Source organism: Pangasianodon hypophthalmus, chromosome 23, assembly GCF_027358585.1.
Source record: "Pangasianodon hypophthalmus isolate fPanHyp1 chromosome 23, fPanHyp1.pri, whole genome shotgun sequence".
NCBI classification, from domain to species: Eukaryota; Metazoa; Chordata; class Actinopteri; order Siluriformes; family Pangasiidae; genus Pangasianodon; species Pangasianodon hypophthalmus.
In genome coordinates, this window is record NC_069732.1 from 4695631 (window position 1) to 4718603 (window position 22973).

General features: G+C 39.9%; 1 protein-coding gene across 8 annotated transcripts in view; it reads left to right on the forward strand.

Moving 5' to 3' along the window:
* brd4 (bromodomain containing 4) overlaps window positions 1-22973 on the forward strand; it is a 55117-nt gene that overhangs the window by 20159 nt on the left and 11985 nt on the right. For 6 of the 8 annotated variants that reach the window (XM_053228715.1, XM_053228713.1, XM_053228716.1 and 3 more), the window contains 5 exons: window positions 17815-18211; window positions 20255-20392; window positions 20491-20626; window positions 21040-21392; window positions 22119-22487. In XM_053228715.1, coding sequence (XP_053084690.1) covers window positions 17815-18211; window positions 20255-20392; window positions 20491-20626; window positions 21040-21392; window positions 22119-22487 — 1393 coding nt within the window. Of the gene's footprint in view, window positions 1-17814; window positions 18212-18333; window positions 18356-20254; window positions 20393-20490; window positions 20627-21039; window positions 21393-22118; window positions 22488-22973 lie in introns of those variants that run through there. The other 2 variants (XM_034298543.2, XM_053228717.1) reach the window with 2 other exon arrangements.

Here is a 22973-nt window from a genome sequence, read left to right on the forward strand (position 1 = left end):
GTTGCAACAGTCAGACGGTGGAAAAAGTTCTTGACACAGAGGAGCATAGTGCACATGCCGCTCTCCTCCCACTGCCTGGCTGATAATGACCAGTGCATGTTTTTTCCACGACTGGGACTTTAATGTTTTCAGCATGCCTTCCCTTCCTGTGGGTGTGTGTATGTACGTGTATGTGTGTGTGTGTATGTGTGTGGGGGTCAAACAAGGAAACAAAACATGCGGTACACTCTGTGTTGTCAGATTGGAAGCAAAATCCTTCTGAACCCATGTCCAGATCTTTTAATTTCTAGACACAACTGTATCTGGAAGCCTGAAGAGCGTCTTGGGATTTGGCATTTAGAGTTGGAGTTTCCCGGAGGAGCGATGTCCAGAGTGTGTCCGAGCCAGCGCTAACTCAAACCTAACTCATAGCAGCATTTATTATTCATGCGTAAGCTTTCAAGCAAATAACCAACCTCCCTCTTCCTATGTTCAGGAAAACTTTTTTTTTTTTTTTTTGTCCTCTGGAAGTCCCCACACACACATGAAAGATTAATTATTTACTTTTGTGAGTGTCTTTTTTGTTCTCTTTGTGCAAAAATAAAAACTTGCTGACTTTCTTTTTTTTTGTGTGGTTGTACATGGGCTTGGCCGGCTTACAGAACCAGATTTCCTGGTTTTTTTTTTTTTGCTCTTCATGCTCACGCTAGCTAAAGCCACTTCCTCCTTCACCAGGCATTCCACAGGAGTTTGTAATGATTTATGCTGAGGTCAAAGGTCAACGCTTATTCCAGAGAGGCTTTGCTGAGGAAGGAAATGCAACAGGGGGAAGTTTATAACGGCCGTTAGAAACGCCTCCACTAGTTTATTCCGACTTTTTTAGCAGTAGCTGTAAATAAGCTAAGTGTACGCAACTTGATTGTTCTCTTAAGTGTCATGTTATTTACTTATTTATTTATTTATTAAGTAATGACACACACGCACACACACCTAGCAGGAACTTCCGTGGCAGTGGATACTTCAGTGTTTTTCCAACTTCATCTCTATCCACTGTAGTGAACCTGCAGCACAAGTCTAAGAGACAAGGTCAATAAAAATTTAGCGTAAATGCACACCTAGAACCCTTACACTCTAACTATAAAGGTGTTAGGATGGCAGATAGGAGAGAAAGCACACCTGTTTTTTTTTTTTTTTTTTTTTTTTTTTTTCTCTCCATATATAAATATGTGTAATCCAACTTTCAAACCCGAGAGCATAAAAATAACTGTTTACTTACACGGTCCTGAACATTTTGTGGTGTTCATGTGCAGATTGAATCATTGTTTACTTTGTGTTTACTTTGAGTCATGTTGATTATGTTAGAAACAACCTCAAGATCTTCCCTGTGGGGGAAAAAAAAACAACGGTCATCCTTTGTCTCTCGTCACAGTGATTTAGAGCAACACCTCGAACTGAAGAATTTAATGAAAAGTCCTGCAAGAAATGAAGGGAATTTTAGAGATTTTCCCAGAATTAAATTCTTGCTTGTACACTTAGGTTTAGATAGACACGATGGAAAACTTTTCCTGTAGATCAGCTGGTCTCGGCTTGTTAGACCAGTTTACAAACATGACAAGAGACTTGTTCCGCTTTTACATTTAAATCCACAGATTAGGTCTGTATTTAGCCCCAATTGAACGGGAGTATATTCTCTTTGTGATGTCTATAGCAACATCTTTACTCGTCTCCTCCATGACAGTGCTCTCACTATGACTGAGTTTATACGAGGTGGTTTTTCCTATGACCGCCTCGCACGTTTGCGTCATATGTGGACGTGTGTTACTTTATATGCACTAATGATTTGAATATGGAGAATATTATTGGCTCATTTGCAAAAATTTGGCAGAATTTAATGTTGGATGATAAAGGACAGGGATGTAACTGCTCATTCGTTTATTTCTAGAAAACTAAAAGCTACACTGCGTTGTGAGGCATGTCAATATAAAGTTATATAAAGATATAGAAATATAGTATATAAGAAAGTATAAATATACCTGTAGCTTCTTTAATCGGCATGTATGATCGCATGCTTATCGATTCAGGAAGGATTAGAGATGGCACTGATCCGTTACTAGCAGAAACAAAATGGTGGATTCGGATATCAGAGAGATTATCAGAGAATTTTTTGTAATGTGAAGCAGGTTGATGTATGTCATGTTAACAACAGTATCCACTAGTCTAAATGTTAACGTTAACTGAATGGAAGAAAAGTTGCGTTTTACAGATGTATTTTTTTTTAAGTGAAGTGCTTCATTTTAAAGCTTAGTCGCTCCTGCCTCCATAATCCCAGAACTGCCCCTCGGGAATAAAATGATCAGACGATGTCAGAGCAGGTGGTTTGATCTCTGAGGGAGGAAGCAGGAAACACACCTAAATGGCCTAAATCACACAGGAGCACCTGAGGAATGGTGAGGAGTTGCCTCAGGTCCAGGTCTAAATCTAATCCTGTCCGATCAGGGCTTTTCTGGGGAACTGCTTTTGTATAATGAACAAATTCCTTATTTGTGTCACTGAATCATTGTTCCTTATTTTTTTTTTTTTTTGTTTTCTATGTTACTTTGATGAAGTAGGATTTGACCATCGATAGCATCAATACGAGTGTTAAACACTAAACAAGTGTTTCGTTCCATGTTAGCTGATTTTAATAAAATCCCGTGTTGCTTTTTCATCTGAAGTGCTGTACGTAGTTATGATGAGTAGCTGTAGAAACCGCTTTCATCAAAAAAGCGTCTCCATGTTGTATTAAACAGCTTAAGTAGCTGCTGGCCTTCCTGCCTACCTGTCTGCACCTGTTCTGCAGTTTGTGTAGTCGCTGTTTCTCTTCTGTACATTCCTCTAAAAAGTGACTAATCAGTCGATTAAATCTGTAAAAGAATGATTGAACCCGTTCTGTTAGTGTAACACGGTCAGATCAGCAGGCTGTTTTTGTTTTGTGTAATTCCTTAATGCGGTCACAGGAGCGTAAACAAAACTAATCAGCATTAAAAGTGTCGCTAGTCACATGTCATCTTGAAAATCTTGCTCTAGCATTCAGCCATTTTCGACAAAATCGCTGACTGCACCTTCAGCTTTTTGAGATACAAAGTCAGTGACGATAAATTAGGTCTTTAAGCAAGTTTACTTCAGCTAGTTGACACGTTCTGTTGTCTTACACTGAAATATTTGCAAATGATGTTAACCCCAGCCTTCTTGTGCTCACCATCATATAGTGAGCGAGCTTTGTAGTTAATAAAACCAAGAATTCTCAAACATTTTTAGCCAGGGAACTCTTTTAACTGTAAAATATATACCATGAAGTTGTTTAAAGGTGGCCAGGAATATTGTCTTTATTTAGACCTGTAGAGCTTTTTATTCCTGAACTTTCCACCCATAGAACAAACTGAAATTATTTATAGGCAACTTGTTTTTGAGTTATTTAAGGGGTTTTGATTAAAACCCATTCAATTCATATAAACTAATAATAATTAAAAACGTAATAATAAATATAATAACTTTTTGATAAATGTGAGTCGTTGGAAATCACAGACATACGAGTGGAACTTGTTCTAGGGCTGAGTGATGTGATATATCGGTATTACGATAAATTATGTTTTTCTGATACATCCTGATATCTTTTTAATCATTTTAATGCTTTTTTTTTTTTAAACCCAAAAATTATACACACACACACACACACACACACACACACACACACACAGAGCCATAACATTTACAACCACTGACAGGTGAGGTGAGTAACATTGAGTATCTTGTTACAGTGGCACCTGTCAAAGGGTGGGATATATTAGGCAGCATGTGAACAGTCGGTTCTCATAGTTGATGTGTTGGAAGCAGGAAAAATGAGCAAGCGTAAGGATTGAAGCAACTTTGATTTGGGCCAAATCGTGTTGGATAGACGACTGGGTCAGAGCATCTCAAAGACAGCAGGTCTTGTGGTATGCAGTGGTTAGTACCTACCAAAAGTGGTCCAAGGAAGGATAACCGGTGAACCGGCTACAGGGTCATGGGCGTCCAAGGCTCACTGATGCGCGTAGGGAGTGAAGGCTAGTCCATCTGGTCTGATCCCACAGAAGAGCTTCTGTAGCACAAATTGCTGATAGAGTTAATGTTGGTTATGATAGAATATGGGGCTGTGTAGCTGCAGACCGGTCAGAGTGCCCATGCTGACCTCTGTCCACCGCCAAATGCACCTTCAATGGGCATGTGAGCATCAGAACTGGACCATGGAGCAATGGAAGAAGGTGGCCTGGTCTGATGAATCCGTTTTCTTTTACATCATGTGGACAGCTGGGTGCGTGTGCGTAGCTTACCTGGGAAGAGATGGCACCAGGATGCACCAGGGAAGAAGGCAAGCCAGCAGAGGCAGTGTGATGCTCTGGGCAATGTTCTGCTGGGAAACCTTGGGTCCTGGACTTTAGGTGGATGTTACTTTGACGCGTACCAGCTACCTAAACATTGTTGCAGACCAGGTACACGCCTTCATGGCAACGCTATTCTCTAATGGCAGTGGCCTCTTTCAGCAGGATAATGCTCCCTGCCTCACTGGCAGTAATTGTTCAGAAATGGTTTGAGGAACATGCCAAAGAGTATCACGGTGTTGACTTGGCCTCCAAATTCCCCAGATCTCAATTCGATCTAGCATCTGTGGATGTCCTGGACAGACAGTTTGATCCATGGAGGCCCCACCTCACAACTTACAGGACTTAAAGGATCTGCTGCTAACGTCTTGGTGCCAGATACAACAGAGGTCTTGTGGAGTCCATGCCTCAACAGCTGTTTTGGCAGCACAAGGGGGACCTACACAATATTAAGCAGGTGGTTTTAATGTTATGGTTGATTGGGGTGTGTGTGTATGTGTGTGTGTGTATACATGTATGTATGTACACACACACACACACCCCCCCAATCAACCATAATATTAAAACCACCTGCTTAATAGTGTGTGTGTGTGTGTGTGTGTGTGTGTATATATATATTATATTGTGTGTGTGTGTGTGTGTGTGTGTGTATATGTGTATATATAATGTTTACATGTGCGTGTGCTGCTGTCTATATCACAGTGTGTTGTTATAATATGATATTTTTTGTCATATCACCCGTAACTCATGCCCGTGTAATTTTACTCCTTTCACAAAGAGGTTGATGTTACAGTAACAGCATATCAGAAACTGTTAATATGCACACTATCAGAAAGGAAAATTAGATGCAGATAATTACAGACAATTGTCATCAGGTCATTAGCATTTACAAGCTTGCAAATGTCTAGAACCTAGTCAAATGTTAGACCACCATAGCGGCAAGCCCGACTCGTAACTTTGACAAACTCGTCTTGCTTGTACTTTGGCTTTTGAATGTTCTGTACGTGAGCTGGTGTTCATTTTTTGCCACTTAAGTGACTGAATGCCTGCCACACTCGTATAATTATATAACTCGTTATAATGCCTGCCACACTTCCTTCATGGTTCATTTCAGAAAAACACTTGCAGGCAAAATCCTTTCAAAAGGATCAAGCGCTGCTGTTAAAGCATTATCAAACAAAGATAACTTCTTTGTCTTAAAGGTGCGGTCAGTGATTTTTATTTTACTGAGTCAGAGCACCGTCAGTAAAATATCTGCCTATCACCAAAACATACAAGGGTGAGTCAAATGAAAACCTTAAGTGTGACGTAAATTAGAGAAACCTACTGTAAAGCATATTAAACACTGCAAAGGACCAAATTAAAGTCTTTCTTTTAAAGATTTTTAAAATTGTACACCTGTCTTCAAACAATAAGATATTATAGTTTTCATTTAACTCACCCTTGATTTCTTTGTAAATATTTTGTTTGAAAAGTTTTTTTTTGGTATAGATTAAAGTCCCCACGAAATCAAAATTGAAGTTTTGTGGCTTTTAGTATGAATTTGTTAGCCTTAAGGCTGCGTATAAGCTAGCGTACTCCAAAGCAGTGACAAAATTCGCATTTAGAAGATTTGTGCATTCAAATTTACAGTCTTTCTCTACCACCAATACGGATCAACAATTTTGATGACATCATTCTGCGCTTCACTTCAGGTTTTCAGTCCAATCAAATACTCTCTAGAATCTGAAGTGTCCTGCCCCCAACATTAAAAATCACCTTTGCGGCGTTGCCTTTATTGAGCAAAAGAAATCATATCAGCGTAGCCCAGGCTCTGAGGTAAGCTAAACGCTATTGGCTCTTTAGGAAGGGGGAGGAGCGATATGTCACGCCCTGACCTCCTGTAACTTACGTCAACACATCGAATATAGCTGCGAGTTTCAAAGCACTTCACAGAGACTTTAAAGTCAGCTTCATACTGTACGTTTTTGCTGTCACAAAAAAAAATTACACATCGTAAAAGAATTCTTTGGTGGTGAGTTGAATGTGCAATGTGACGTACTCACTGGCTGACATTGAGTGCCATGGTGACTAAACACAGCTGTAGACTGTGTGTCAGAACTTGTTAAATAATTCCTGGCTCAAATGGAAAAATAAAATTCTGATTTGCCTTTTTTAAAAAAAAAATTAATTTATTTATTTTTAAATTTAACGTAACATTTACCAGTCTGCATGCTTGACCCTGCGTGCAGTGTGTCGCAGAGCTGCCACATGTACTAATGGGCAGAAAAATATTTTTAGTATGTCTAGGTCACTTTGAGGAATGGACCATCTGTGTCTTTTACCCAGCTTTTAAAATTTGTTTTCTCCATTTGTGCCAAGGACTTGTTTCTTTTTATGCAACACTTTTTTTTATTCCATGAACCCCGAGCACGCTGATCGATGGCGTAAGCAGAACGTTGTGATTTTCTTTGATCTGTAATCACAGGTCTATCTTGCGGAGGATCTTGATTGTGTCATCTGACATGTTATTACACACTGTGTTTAAGAATTCAGCCACAGATTGTATTTGGATCATTGCACAGTGTGAAGTGTAATAATTTTTAAAAGACCACTATAAATTGCTGGCTTAAGCCTTTCGGTCTTATTATCCCATCCTTCCTGCCAGGTTGATCTCTGTGATGTGACCGGTCATGTCAGGACACTCTCTTTTTCTCGTACTTGAACTTCCTGTTAGTTCTCTTGTCCTCCGGTTTGGTGGGTAGGAGCATTTGTAGCTGTTAGCAGTGACAAAGTGGAAATTTTTTTTTTTCCTGCTCAGTAATCGTGCTTCGAAACACTTACTTCCTCCTTTCTCTTGCTTTTCACCGGAGCGCTTCTGGGGTGTGGAATATACGGTCATGTGGTCCACCCACCGTTCTCATCACCAAGGTGAGTCATGAAGAATGCGGTTAGTCAGAGGCACACAATCGCTCTGTGTGTGTGTGTTCATGAGAAAAGAGAGGTGTGATGGAAAACTGTGTGTTTTGGACAGCCTGAGGCTAAAGGCTAAGAGCTTTAGCGTGCAGACTGCGTGGGGTGGTTTAGAACTGATCTGGTCCACATCGGAGCCTCGACACGTTGCTCGACATTCCTCTTCTATTTGGAGTGCTGCGAGCCTTTTTGGCTCTTCTCTGCCGTGTGAGCCGTGTCCCGTATGGTGTAGCTGGAGGAGATTCAGTGGAACTTCCTGAATACTCCCAAGTCCTGGACACTTCTGAGAACCAGAGACAGTGAGGCTAACACTCTGACTCACACTAACTGATTGTGCTACAACCTCTGATAAAACCGAAAAAAAAATCAGTCTAACATACCTTTTTTATAATGTCATGTTTATAGAGTTAGTGATTTTATGACGTGATGGATTCTGCCTTTCTTCCACGCAGAAATACAGACACTGCTTTACCTCTGACAGTTACAAAGCACTGACACCGAAGGCTCCTTCCATAAATGTTAAATTCTCTTTACAGAAAACTTCACCGTGTTAACAATTATGCATGTTTTAAAATCTGTCATGTGAATAATTGTTACTATAGAAACGATAACGTATCCGAGCTGCTGTATAGAAATTTTTTAACACCTTCTGACCAATCAGAATCGAGCGTCAGCAGAGCTGTATACTGGTATAAAATCACATTATTGTGCTCAGTACTGAAATCATAATTAGTAAGAACAAAATATATTTTTCATTTTTTAAATTAATTTCTTTGCATTTCAAATAATTAAGTGAGCCATTTAATATAGTCACAATAATTAAATCTATACAAATTAGACTAGAAAATGTAAATGTTCAGCTTTAATATGCCACCTGGCAGTCGGTTGAAACGTATAAAAAGGCAGCTCGTGAGTTTTAACCCCTCACAGTCACTGGAAAATATATAACTTTAGCTGAGCGCCTCAGCGTCGCAGTCAATTACCTTTAATTAATCATGGGAAGCCGTAAATCGTGATCACGGCCAGTCCGTTATTCTGCAGCATCAGCAGCAGGAGAAACCCTGTCACTGATCTTCGCCAGTACAGTTTGTGAACATTTCAGAGCGTTATGTGAAATCGCACGGTCCATTTGAGCCGATTTTGTGTAGTGGTTTTGTCTAGTGACGGAGCGTACTGTACACTCATTCCTGGTATTGCCGCTGTGTATGTTTGATTTCTCGACTGCTGTTATGGGGTGCATCATCAGGGAAACTCCATACTGCACTTTAGCTCAGCATTATGCAGCCTGATAACGGAAACATCGTATGGCCGTTTTTTTTCTTTTCTTTTCATTTTAAACTTAAAAACAACCGCCCACTTGACTATCCATTAGCTCACTGTGTGGTTAACTGTTTTCTGTGCATGCTTCTCTGCTGGACTGATATTTGTCTAATAAACCCACGTCTGGTGTGGTGATAAACAAAAGGACTGCGTGTGAGTGGTTTACTCATGCACTTAGAGGCTTCAGATCTGCAAATTGTGTTGAAGGTTAATGCCTACTTGGATTTGACTTCTGACCAGTCTAAGAAAAATTTTAGTTTCCAAATAACATTGTGATCAGGTTCATTTTTGTTTTTCTCCACTTGATGATCGCAAATTTTTCAGTCGTCTGGATTCCAAGTCCAGGCAAAATGTTACACACTCACAAGCTCTGTTTCTCTTTGAAACGGTCTGCCGTTGTTTTGATTGTCATGAGTTGTATCTCACATCAAAGGTTATGACCTCACATTCTACACAAAACAGACATTTAGATAGGATTGAAGGCTACATAAGAGGTTTTCAGAATGCAAACACTAAACATAATAGGAAAACTGGTACTTAATATCCATTTTGAATCATACATAAGTATGTGTTTCAAGACACAATGCTAGTTTGTGTAGTCAGATTGTGGACACAGGGTCACATGGTGCTACACTCTCCTCACCGTTTGTGTTGGTGTTGCGCCGCCGCGTGTATCCTGTGGTCATTTGGCTCGTCGCTTGTGCACGCCCCCAGAATTTAACGCAATGTGTCTGTGCAATACCAACATATACAGTGGAGACAGTGGAGCACCTTATGAGACTTTGTCCACAACCAAATAAAGAATCTAGTGTTGTGTCTCGAATTTGCATACTTGTGTACTATTCTAGACGGTTATTGAGTACTAACACTAATGTGTTTTCCTATTACAGTTAGTGTTTGACCAAAAAGAAAAAAAAAAGCGTAAAAAAAATTCCTCCTGAAAGGTGCGTGTTGAGTACGGGTCTTCTAGATTTCTGGATTAATAAATATTTTTGAATGTCCAATGAGGGGTTTTTGATTTGAGATGCAGATAATGACGACAATCACAAAGACAGCAGAACGTTTTAAAGAGAAACGGAGCTCCTCAGTGTGTATGGAAATCAGACGAACAGAGATGTTTTGGACGCCGCATTTAATTTTCCAGATGTACATACTATTTTGTTCACAGACTCGCTTGCATAGCAGCTGCGCGCACAATGGGGAATATGAAGTATATTTGCACCTTTTAATTTCTGAGGATTTGTGCAAGCGATGCTTCAGACAAGTGCAGGATGCACACAGCAGCCATCCTGCGTCCGCCTACCTGCAGTTAAATGCACATATAATCCAGCCTTAGTGCCTGCTTAGGTAGGCTTCTGTTCAGTCTTTTTCTTATCATTTTCTTATCCAGATAACATCATGATAAGGTTCGTTTTTGCTCTTCTCCACTTGATAACAAAGTTGTGGATCCTGATTGTTTAGTTTTCAGATCTATAAATAGATCACAGTGTACAATGTGGGAAAGTTTGAAATTAAACTCCCTTGTCATATAACGTCCACGAGTTTTCCACAGCGTCACCCTGCACTCGACACGCAGCCACGATTTCATCGCAAGCGACATGCAAACTTTGATTTTCAGAAAGTAGGCATGACAAATAAGTGACAAATCCAGACTTCCAGTTCTACCTGCACTTAGTTCCCATTTACTGTTTGACATACAAACAAGCAAAACCTGTGGTTTCATCTTACCCTGTCATCTACGACCTCTCATTAAATGTGTATAGAGGAAATACAAGGAAAAATAACGCTTGGAAGGAAGTAGCAGTGATCATTGGAGCCTTGTTGAGTGCATGTAGCTGGTATGGTTAGCTATACAAAGCTTGAACGCGTAACGGAAATCAAACAACTAATTTTCACACTGATTAGTTTAAAATTCTCACACATCTGTTTGAAAATAAACTGTATTTACTAACTCATCTGGCCATGAACCGCTTTTCACTTTTTTTTTTAAGTCAGATTATTCTTGCTTCACCAATTCGGTTTGATTTTTGTCGAACACCAAATGTTCCTTGTCTGTGAATGTTATTAAATCATGAGGAGCCAAATCACAGAGAAGAGTCATCAAAATAGTTTTATTCACTGACGCCTTGTCTCGATTATTCTTTTTTTTTTTTGTAAAATTTTCCGGCCACAAGCTTCAGAATATAAAATGTTAGAATCCCGAGTATACGCAGAATTGCTACTGCAGCATTAACACAGCCAGTTCTTTATTCTGCATCGTCAGCAGCAGCCCTGCTATTGATCTTTTGCCAGTCCAGTCTGTGAAAGTTTTGAACATTTGCCCGTTTTCAGCAGCAAAATAAAAACTTTAGAACACTGCAGTGCGACGTACAAGAACGTCACTGGATTGAAGACCGTGCACAGAATCCCATCTTTGAAAGTTTTATTTTTAGCAGTTAGTGCTGACGAAACCAGTTAATCAGCTTGACGCTCTGGAAAACGTAATTAAAATTCTGGTTGGTCGACCGCTTAAGCCAAGGTGTGAGTAAAAGTGATGGAAACATATTTTTTTTAAATAAATCACAACATTGTGGATGTAATGCACATGTTTCATCACTATATTTGGATTTATCTAAACAAAAACATGGCCACAGAGGACACAAAGTGTGCCGTTTGGCCTGATTTTATTAACAAAAGCCTCAAACATGGCTGCAGCTCTGAATGTTAAGAACATGAACAGATATCCAACATCACATCTCTCCATTACGCTGCTGTTTGGTCTCGTTTCACTTTTACGGCATGTTCAGGCTTTTCCATGACTCTGCCTCATTCATTTGCATTCATTTTCTTTTGCCGACTTTGGAAAATTGTTTTAAAATTGTGAAACGTTTCGGTGGAAGTGCAGCTCCAGATAACATCAGTGCCAATCCTGAGCTTTTATTTCTCTTTTACTGTCAGCAGCTCATAGTGAAGCGGTGAACCACAACCAAGTGAGATTCAAGATTGGTTCATTCCAGACCTTGTAGACACAGTACACCTTGTATTTACATTTTTTTCTTTTCTTTTCTTTTTTTTTTTTTTTTTTGGTATAAAGCCACAGGAGCATTTACATAACCTGACATTTCTGTTATGTTCTGGTTTATAGATCCAAAGCAGTAACTTTTTTTTTTTTTTTTTTAAGACTTTAAAGCGCCCCGTTGAATAGTTGTTAATGTTCTTCTTTTTTTGTGCACTAATATAAATAATGTAAATTTTTTTTCCCACGTTCACTTCCTGCAGTTTGTCTCATGTCATACCCCATGTTTCCCCCAGTTTGTTCACCTGCCGAAAACGCCATTTGCTCTCTTCTGCATACATGAGCTCACAGACACACATGATTGGCTAGTGTTGCTGTGATTGACAGGGGAAAGAGAATATGCCCCTCCCACTGAGAGCACGGCCACTTTTGATCGCCAGACTCCCAGCCACGGATAGCTGTAGCACTGTCAGGATTCGAGCGTGCGGTCTCTCGGCAGTAAGGCCATATCTTGTATTTTAAACCTGTCAGCTGCACAGCGTCCTGAATTATACTGAACACGCTGGAATGAGGTGCAGTGCTGTTTAAAACCGTGACACATTAATGACGTTACTACAGATAAGAGGCTGTGTAGCACTGCTCTAAGTGCTAATTAGCCTCATGCATCAGTAGACTACTGACTCAGCTCAATTAGAGCAGAGTAACAGGTGAGGACTGCTACATGTGCTGAAGTGAGGCAGGGTGAGGCAGTGCTGCTGACTCATTACTCACCTGCTGCTTTCACTTAAATCATTATATCTACACTTCATCAGCACGTATCACGCACCTTATTATAAACACCTCTCTCTCCTCCTTACTCTCTCTCTTTCTTTCATTGCTTCTTCCTTGCTTTCTTTGCTTTCTTTTTGTATTTGTTTTAGTTTATTTTGTATCTTTAGTTTTATTTATATATCTTTCTTCTTTCTTGTGTTTGTTTATTTTTTTCTTTCTCTTGTAATTTTTTTAAAATTATTTTTTTTCTCTTTTGCTTGTCCCCCTCATGTTTCTTTCTCTTATTTGGTTTCTGTCTTTGTCACTCTTCTGGTTGGTTTCTTTCTTGTGTTTCTTTTGTTGCTTTATTTCATGTTACTTGGTTTCTTTTTCTATTTCTTTCTCTTGTTACTTTTTCTTTCTCTTGTTACCTCTTTCTCTTGTTCTTACACTAGCTGCAGAATGCGTAGATGAAAGATTAGGTGAATGTTACCATATGACTTAAACACCAAGCCATAGAATATCTAAAATACAGTGTAGTGTACCAAGTTTTGTTTCTGTGTTTTGCCGAGTTAAAATGGTCTCCTCCACAGATGATCTTTCGATAAAATAATCTATAGATCCTAAAGACTCGGGCTTTGCTGTGCTGGCCTTCTCAGGGCTTTGAGACATGCTGTTGTAAAAAGACCGCATTGTCTGCCTTAACTAATAAAAATGCACCTAGTTTGATGTGCAAAGTCAAAAATAGCTTAGTAACAGCATCTGTCCAACATCTGGCTCCAAACCTTCTGTAGTTTATAAGAGACAGTGGTCACAGTGCCCTGAATGACATCGTGGTTTATATCTAGACTGTCTATAGTAATCTATTAGTCACAAAGTTCAGTACAGACCATGTGACGTGCTGCTGTGACTTTCTGTCGCAAAACCTGCAGCAATTGTACGTGAACGTTCAGAATTCCACCTCTACGTTAGGCGATAAGCTTCATTAGATGGCTGCCTGACCGATTCATGCGGATGATTATTACAGTAACCAGAGACTTGAGTATAGAGCTGGAGATCTGTCACTACTTCCACTGATGAGATGAACTGTTTAATAGTATACATCTTACTCACAAGCTAGCTTAGCTTAGCTACATCTTATAAATGACAGCAGTCTAAAGATTTCTGCTGTGACTTGTTTTCTTTTCGTAGCTTGTCATAAATGGAAAGGATTGTGTATTTGTCTTAAAATTCCTGAGTAGAGATCAAGACCTGTCTATAATTCTTTTTGCCAGGCCTTACTAGTGCAGACGCTAATGTGGTTTTATAATTATTGACGAAAGTCTCTGGACCGAGGACAGGGAATGACGGGCTGGCTTGTTAGCTGGTAAATTATTGATGGAGTAAATCGAGTAGTTGGGCCAAACAGTTTATTTTCCTTTATCTGAGATATAAAACGTGTGCTTCTGAATTAATGACTGTTTCCATCTCGGTTACTTGGTTATAACTTTTGAATGTTTGATGTTTAAAGAGTTAATCATTCTCTCACTGCAGTAAAAATAAAATGTGATTTTATTATTTGTTTCGTTGAAGCGAATAAAAAAACAAGTGCCCAGTAGTCACAGATCAGGTATGGACTAGTAGCTTATTTCTTTGTTTCAGTCGTGGCTCAGGATATCAGATACTAATTAGGTTCTCTCCCCCTCACGGTAACCTAAAAACTCTCGCTAAACATCAGATAGAAAATTCCTTTATTGCTACGCGGCAGTGTTGGAGGTAATTTGGTTCGTTTCAGCTCGCCAGTCAAGAATAAACAATAAAATAAACAAATGTGCAAGATGAGACATGTGCTTTAAATTTTACTTTTATTGTGCTATAATACACATCCTGTGTTTTTGTCCAAGATTTGTATCCTGTCAGTCAATGTAACACGGCCTTCACGGAATAAAATACGGATCCGAAGATATTCTCGCAATTCAGACTAAAATGGGCTCTGTACTGATGCTCCGTATCAGTTTGGTATAATGCGAGTGTGTCGTGGAAGATTTTTCCTTTCATGCAGATCGTCCACTCTGAAGCCTGCAGGATTAAATACATGTAGATTAACTTTTGTGTGCACTGGATGAGGCACGATGCCCGTGATGTGTGTACCGCCTTTGTAAATGACTCGTTTGTTTCTATATTTGGAATCACGGCAAACTGAGTTTATTAGAAAATATCGCAGACATATACAAACAGAAATACTAACTACCGGTGAGGCTGGGATTGGTCAGAATTCTTTTGTGAGTGAGATTTTAAAACACACCTCTAACAAAGGACTAGTTTTACTACCTCCTCGCGTCAAAACACAAACAAGCATTCCGGACCGGAAGTCAGTTTTCCAAACGGGGTTCCTTAGCAACTTCATACACTTGTGCTGAGGCCACTGCTTAAACCATTTTTTTAAAATCATGTCCAGGTTTAGATTGAATCAACCTAAATACTAATGTAATAACAGAACCTGGTGACAGGCATGATCGCGTGTTGTGGTGGTAACAAGCGCATCCGTGGTTTGAAGCATCACTCCGGACCGATTTATCCTGTCTGAGTCAGCCAGTGCAATCTGCTTACATAACACTTGTGTATATTTAGCTCTGGGAGAACAAATTCTGTTGAAAGTATAACATGCTAGCTGTCATTTTTTTCTAGCACTGACAGTGACATTTAGTGTGTCGTAGTGTGTTTTGTAGCTTGTTGGAAGCCGTGTGGCTCACCACACTGCCCCAGCAGGAAGCTGTCTATGCTGAACTGGCCACACTGCTATATCCACTGTCAGAAAGACCTGGTGAAACTAGACATGGTACATTTTTGTTGTAGAATGACTTTCTTTCACTTTTACTCGATGGTTGTAACTGTTCTCAAACACAAGTTTGTGTTATTGTGTCATTATTCTCTGAAGAGATTAATCTTTTACATATAGACAAAAATCGTGAACACAATTTTTGATTTTCTCAAGTAATTAAAAATAACAAACTGCAACATTGGCGAGATTATCAATTATCATGAATTTTTAATAAGGAAATATTTGACCAATTATTTTAGATGAATTGCACTTATTTTTCAACCTGGAAAAGTATGGATATTGTATATAAAGAGCAAAGGCACCGAGTTTGTAAATCTGCCATCTTTTATTCCTTTTATACCACAGCAATTTGGCAACTCTTTTATCATGTCCTACTTCTCTGTTTATAGTTATATTTAATGGAGTGAAACGTCCATGAAAATGAAATAAGTTCCTCTTCTCATTTACGTTATAGCAGCTATAAAAAGTTGTTGAGAAGACCAGAAGGCACCAAGTGTGTAAACCTGCTGTTTTCCAAACACATTAACACCGATCTAGTCTGTTTTTCCTTTTTCATAACACAACCAGTGACCTTTATAAAGTAACAAAAAACATTGCACATAGGAAGTCTGGAAAGTTTGACAAATCAGTCTTGAAAATGTCACACTGTACATGTTTTTTGTGAGGAATAAAACACTTGCAGGTGTGCATTTATAGTAAAATAATCAACAACAGAGTGTATGATGAAGTGCAGTTACTGTTACCATCCTGAAGTTGATTACTTTCCTATAACAGCACGTCCTGAAGCGTTAGACTCCTCTTACACCAGCACTGAATTCTCTGTTCATTAAAGAATGTTTTTCCATTTATAGTTACATTTAATGTTGTTGAACGTCCATGAAACATCTTTCGTGAGTCTGTGACGTGTCATGTGAACGATTTTACAACCTGTAACGCCGTTATGCAATCAAACTTCTTAATGTAGTGATGTCATTTGTTCCCTCATCAGCCTATCTTTTTGTTTTTTTTCCCTCTTTTTCGAAATGAATAAGACCAAAATAATTTCAGCTAGTCATATTACAGAGAAACCGCAACATCCTCCGTCGTGAAGACTTTCATAAAGTTACAGTTTTACATCTGACTGTTACAAAGCTCTGACGCTGGAGACTCCTTCCTTTAATGTTCAACAAACATCATCTCACAGAAAAGTTCACCATATCAGCGATTACACACGTTTTTAATCAGTTTATCTGTAACTGAGTATTAAGCAGCTTTATTTGAGGTATTTGGTTGGCGAAGTGTTTCAGACGCTGCCTCATAAGACTGGATTGTGCACTTTGAGATCAGGCGAGCGCTCGGCTTTCACACTCCTCTGACTCATCGCAGCTCGTCGGTATTGGGATGATTCTTGATTTTTATATACTCCAGTCTCAGGAGGTAGCATTTTTGGCCGTCAGGCATGTTGAAGGAGGTTTACAGTAAAGCAGAAGTGAACGCATTAGCAGGAAGAGTGTGTGTCCGATTTCACACGTCGCTGTCAAAATGGAGGCGATGACTTGGTGATTGCTCAGAGGCATCCGCATTTTCGCTGTCATCAGTTACAGGGCCAGTCATGCCTGATTAAGTCACACAGACGGATGGATGGATGGTGTGAACTCTAGACATAATATTCCTGGTGTGTGTGGGTGGGGGTGTGTGTCTGAGAGAGAGAGAGAGATGGTGTTAGAAGACCAGTTTCATTTTCATAATACAACCACAGCAAGAAATGTCTAGAAAATGTCACACGGTACTGTACTGTCACAGGTTCTTGTGAGGTATAAAACACTTGGGGTCATGCAGTTATAGTAAAGTAGTCAACACCAGAATGCTGTGATGAACCCAAATCTTTTTTCTATAACAGCCCGTCCCAAACTGTTTTATTCCTCTTACAACACAGCAGTTTCCCAACAGTGACAAGTCTCTATTTATTAGCTAAAGACACATAATACATTTTATCCATTTATAGTTACATTTAAGTTTGTTGAACATCCACGAAACATCCTTCACGAGTCTTTTATGTGTCGTTTGTGATCGATTTTTACAGAGCTGTAACGCTGTTGCGCAATGAGGCATCTTAAAGGTGATGTCATTTGACCCTGCAGATGATTTTTTTATTTTTATTTTTTTGTTTGAGAACTTTGTCTGCAGGCACTGTGCTTTCTCACAGGCAGAATTATTATCGTTTCATCTGATCAGACAGAAACATGAGTAGGCCTCTGGTGTTGATGTGTCATTTAAAAAAAAAGAAAAGAAAAGAAAAGAAAAAAAGCATTAGAAAATCACACACACACACAGAGATATCGCTGTGATGCTTGTATGAATGTGCATGGTGTTAGAAGATAGCGTTGGCTCTTTCCTACCTGAAGTGTGTAGGAGTGTTATGACAACTTGAACGGTAATTACACGTGTCTGGGTCATCACTAGGGTTTGAAATAAGTGGAGAGGGAGACAGGGAGGACGTGGGTTAGTGATTACAGTCTCGCTTAGCGTGATTGAAAAAGTCATGTAGATAGTGTGAGGGGTTGTTGTAAATGAGAGGTTAAAGGAGTTTTTAATTAACGACCCGTCTTGTCTTCCAACAGAGATCCCAGCGAGGAGTGCAATGGAATCGGCGGCACTCTCCCTGCAGAGGCCGCGCCCGGCTCGAGGCTGAACGAGTGGTGTCCCGTGGCCCCTCCTCCTCCTCCTCCACCTCCACCTGCCCCGGTGCCTGTGCTCCATCCAACCAGTATGGGTGACGGTCTGGACGCCGCACCGATGTCAGGGAGCAGCAGCAGCAGTCAGGGGCAGCCCCAGCCCCAGTCTCAACCCGCTCATACCTTCAACCCCCCTCCCCCAGAGGTCGCCAATTCATCACGGCCAAAGCGCCAGACCAACCAGCTGCAATATCTGCTCAAGGTGGTGCTCAAGACACTGTGGAAGCACCAGTTCTCATGGCCCTTCCAGGCTCCCGTAGATGCCGTCAAGCTTAACCTGCCTGTGAGTGTTCATCAAGTTCATTGGACAGACGGGTGACAAATCTGTGATCGCACATTTTATCCTCATTTCCCTTTCCATAATGACGTCCAAGTGCTGAATTTGGTTATCCTTCATGCCAGGGTACCAAGGGTACAGAGCAAACATGTGGGTGGAATTAGAGATACCTCTGAACATTTCTAAGTCAAATGGAATTGTCCCAGAATTGTCACGATTTTTTACTCGCGTTTAAAAAGAAAACAAGGGCTGTGTCTCAAACTGTGTCCTACGTTATTAAATATCAAACGTGGACAAATCACGTACGTATTAGCCAGCTCCAGCACTCTGCCCAGTCCTGTGTTTTGGTCGCACTGAATCCTAATGAACAGCTTAAAAAAAAAAAAGTCAGCTAAAAAGTCTATGGTGAGGTAGTTAAGGGCATTAATACTGACTAAGAATAACAGATAAGTCTATAATTATCTTCTTCTAATAAAGTTTTTAATGTAGCACATCATCTTTGCCCCCTCGACAAAAAAACAGCAATCTTTTCAGCTATGAAATTTGATGTTCTCTCGTCACGCTGAATGTAATATATATTATTTGAGTCTAGCTAGCGTCTTTATTTTCTCTCGACGTGTTGAACTGGGAGGTTGTTGTGCTAGCAGGAGGGACTGCTTTGTGTCGAGCTTTTTGTTTCATCCGTACACGCTGTGTTTACAGCATTACATTACCTCAAACCACAATCTGGTAACGTCCCCATTAAATACAGTTTAAAAAAAATTCCATTTATTTTTCTGATTTATGTCTGTTCAAGTAAAATTGAATGTGGCCCATTGTTGCTGTTGTTGGTGTTAGGTTGGTGCTGCTAGCGCTAGACTAGAGAACTTTACCTAATTTCACGAGGGCCGAGAAATGCACACAGCTTCTCCACCATGTAATGGATGATTTCTGGATTTGTAACCGTGCCGTTTTCTACCGCGCTAGCTGTTTGAAAAGCGCCGTAAAACTAAGGGCAATGGGAAAAGAAACTACAGTGCATCATAGTATTTAAAGAACAGTGCAGATTAGAGCACAGTAATAAACACAAAATATGGTTCAGTACAAAACTATGTAGTTTGACTTCACCACAATAATACCATGCACTTGTATGTTATATATTGTATATGATGTTTAATAAGTAAAGAATAAAACACTTGGGAGCCTGAAGTTATAGGAAAATAATCAGTGAAGGGTTGATGTGATGTGGTCCGACCTGAAGCGGAGTTACTGATACCACCATGAAGTCGATTATCTCCCAACAACAGCATCACACAAAGTGTTTCATTCCTCTTATACCACAGCAAATTACCAAAGATGACCATTTTTCTTTTTATTAAAGAAAGACACGTCATACATTTTATCCATTTATAGTTACATTTAATCATGTGGAACGTCCAAAAAACAAGGTAGTTCCTGTTATCACTTACATTATAGCAGATATAAATGTCATTTCCTCACCAGCCACTCTTTTTTTTTTTTTTTTTTTTTTTTGGTCTTGAGGTTAATAAGACCAAAGAAAGCAGCTTGACATGTTATTGTATAAACAGGTTGTTATTATTATACTTGAGACCTTCCTGTGTCTGAAAACGTACAGCTTTACCTCTGCCACTGGAAACTCCTTCCATAAATGTTAAACAAACATCTCCTTACAGAAAACACCAACATATCAACAATATTTCCATGCAATTTAGGGTGTCCTTGTGTACATTGTTAGTATAGAAACGATAAAATGCATTAGAGCAAGTGCTTTTGCACCTGGAACTACTGTCTAAGCTGTGTCGGCCAATCAGAATCAAGAATTCAGGTGTGCTGCGGCGTAATGTGGTATATTATGCAACCAGTTGTCAGGAGGTGCCAAATAAACATGCGTGATTAAGCAAGGTTAAGGTTCTCATAGCCATGCTGAGGTATAATGATGGTTTGAATGAGTAATTTTTTTTCCCCCCTGCCAGGAGTTCCCTTCTGCTGACTCATGCATGGCTTGTGAATTCTGGTAACTGACATGACTCTTTCCCTCCTTTCCTTTAGGACTATTACAAGATAATTAAAAACCCTATGGACATGGGAACAATCAAGAAACGGCTTGAGAACAGTTACTACTGGAACGCCCAAGAATGTATTCAAGATTTCAACACCATGTTTACCAACTGCTACATCTACAATAAGGTAACCAGTGTGGCCGCTGTCATCTGCGGTCTCATCTGAGGCTTGCTGAGACTCCACTGCATGTGTGGGTTGTTAACGGTACGTATCGCCCTCTGCAGGCAGGGGATGACATAGTCTTAATGGCCGAGGCACTGGAGAAACTGTTCCTCCAGAAAATTTCGGAAATGCCTCAGGAGGAGAACGAGATTGCAGTCATGACTCCCAAGGGCCGTGGTCGGGGCAGGAGGGACCCAGGTACACACCTCTCTCAATGAATGTGGAAACTACAAATTTTACAGTTTAATTTTTTTTTTTTTTTTTAAACCATTTGAACATCTAGGACAATTTTATTTTAATCACGATTTTGATTTTTGGCTTCTTTGATTAACTGAACATAACAGACTGTTACTATTGAGTGTGTTAATTAAAGTTAAACCAGTTAACTAACATGAGGTGTGTTTTTTATTGACTGGTGAGTTAAATTGCTCATAATGTTTTATTTTGCCAGGTTGGCTGCTAACTGGTCAAAACTGAGTCATATAATTTTTATATTTAGCATTTAAAAGAGACGCATATGTAATGTCAGTAAAGTGCCGAGAAAGTGTAAAATTTTGAGCCCTTTTCCTGCCACTAACTCTCTCTCTCTCTCTCTCTTCCTCTTCCTTCAGGGTTGAGCTTGAAGCCCCCCGGACCCGGCTTGGATTCTCCGTCGACAACCCCTCAGACTCGTGGCATTTCCAATCACGGACCAGGGCCACAGACTAGAGGACCCGTACCAGGTCCTCCAGCTCTCCCTCCGCAGGTGGTTCTGCAGCAAGCTCTACCCCCTCGAGTTCCCCCTACGATCCCTCAGCTGGCTCCGCCCTTTCCACTCGGCCCTTCAGACTGCAACCCTCCGAGCACCATCATGACCTCGGTGCCTCCCCCGACCCAGACTGCCCTTCCTCCCATGCCCATTCAACAGAGTCCTGCACCGATGCTTCAGAGCGTCATGCCTAAAGTGAGTCCTCAGAGAATAAAGGTAACGAAAGTTCAAATCCAGGTAGATCAAGTGGGCTTTTAGAAAGGATTTTAGCCATCCAGGCCTTTTTTTTAATGTGTACTACAAGTTTTATGGTAAATTGTCAGAGGGTTCGCTAAAAAGCATGAAGGCCCCCTGGGTCAGTGGTGAAGCATCTTATTCTACTCACTTTGACTTAAATCACCTATTTACATGGTTATGTTTCATCAAAGCATTAAAAAATAGACAAGAACCTATTTTTTCTGCCTTTTCCATTAGTAAACACTTCCCTTAAAATTGTACTTTCATAACTCATGCTTTTAACAGGAAATGTAGTTGAAAATGCACTGGTGATGAAAAATTGCTGGTAAATTTGAGATCAAGTGTTTGTCATGAAGTGACTTTTGCAAAAAATGATCATTTAACATCCTATATCATAACTAAATTTATTTCTGCTGTGTTTTTTAAGTTGATATTTCATAACACTAATCAGCATTATCAAGGGGTTGACGTGACTTTACGTGACGTGACGTAAAATTTAGTTACCGTCGTCCCTCTTATTAATGATGTATTAACTGCTAAAATATGCTAGTCTTGATTGTATTTGTTACTATTCACAAAGCTCAGATATTCAAAATATTTTATATTCAGTTATAATATCATGGTGGCTCTGAAAATGACTTTTTTGTTGAAAAGGTGAATTGTTGTCCAGGCCATTTATTGTCTCCTTTTGCCACAAAACGGCAGAGAAAAAGCCAGAAGAGGAAAGCAGACACGACGACCCCCACCGCCAACGACCAGCTGAGCGAGTCCTCTCCTGCCGAGTCCAAGTCGGGAAAGACTCTCCCTCGGCGAGAGAGCGTACGGCCGTCTAAACAGCCCAAGAAAGAAGCGCCGGATTCCCAGCACCACCTCGGCTACAGCGCGCCCGCTGGCCCCAACAGCCCCAAACTGCTGGAGCAGCTGCGCTACTGCGCCGGCATTGTGAAGGAGATGTTCGCTAAGAAGCACGCCGCTTACGCATGGCCTTTCTACAAACCGGTGGATGTGGAGACTCTGGGACTGCATGACTACCATGACATCATCAAACACCCCATGGACCTCACCACCATCAAGGTGAGAGTGAAAGTGAAAATGTGGAATTTTTGAATTCATAAATTCATAATTTGGGTATGTGTGGAATATTTATCTGATATTATATCTGATCTGTTATATTTATATTAGATATAAATATATCTAATATAAATATAATATCTATTATGTCTAATATATCTATTAGATATTATATCTGATCTGGTAAACAGGTGAATAAACTTAGATCTAAAAACTCGAAGGTTTTCTGTCCCGGATTTAAGGCATGTGGTAAACCTCCCCAGAGAGATTTTTTCCTTCACTTTACATATGGACTGTCACTTCTTTTTATCCACATAAAATGTCTAGGAGGTTTAGATGATTTCCACTTTATGTTTATTCATATTTGGTTGCAAGGTTTATTCTTTTCTTGTTCTGATGATGCAAAATCAACTCGTCATGTGTAAAACTGGCTTCCAGTAACTTTCTAATTCTGGCAAACAACACGTCTATACAATTCCAGTTTACATC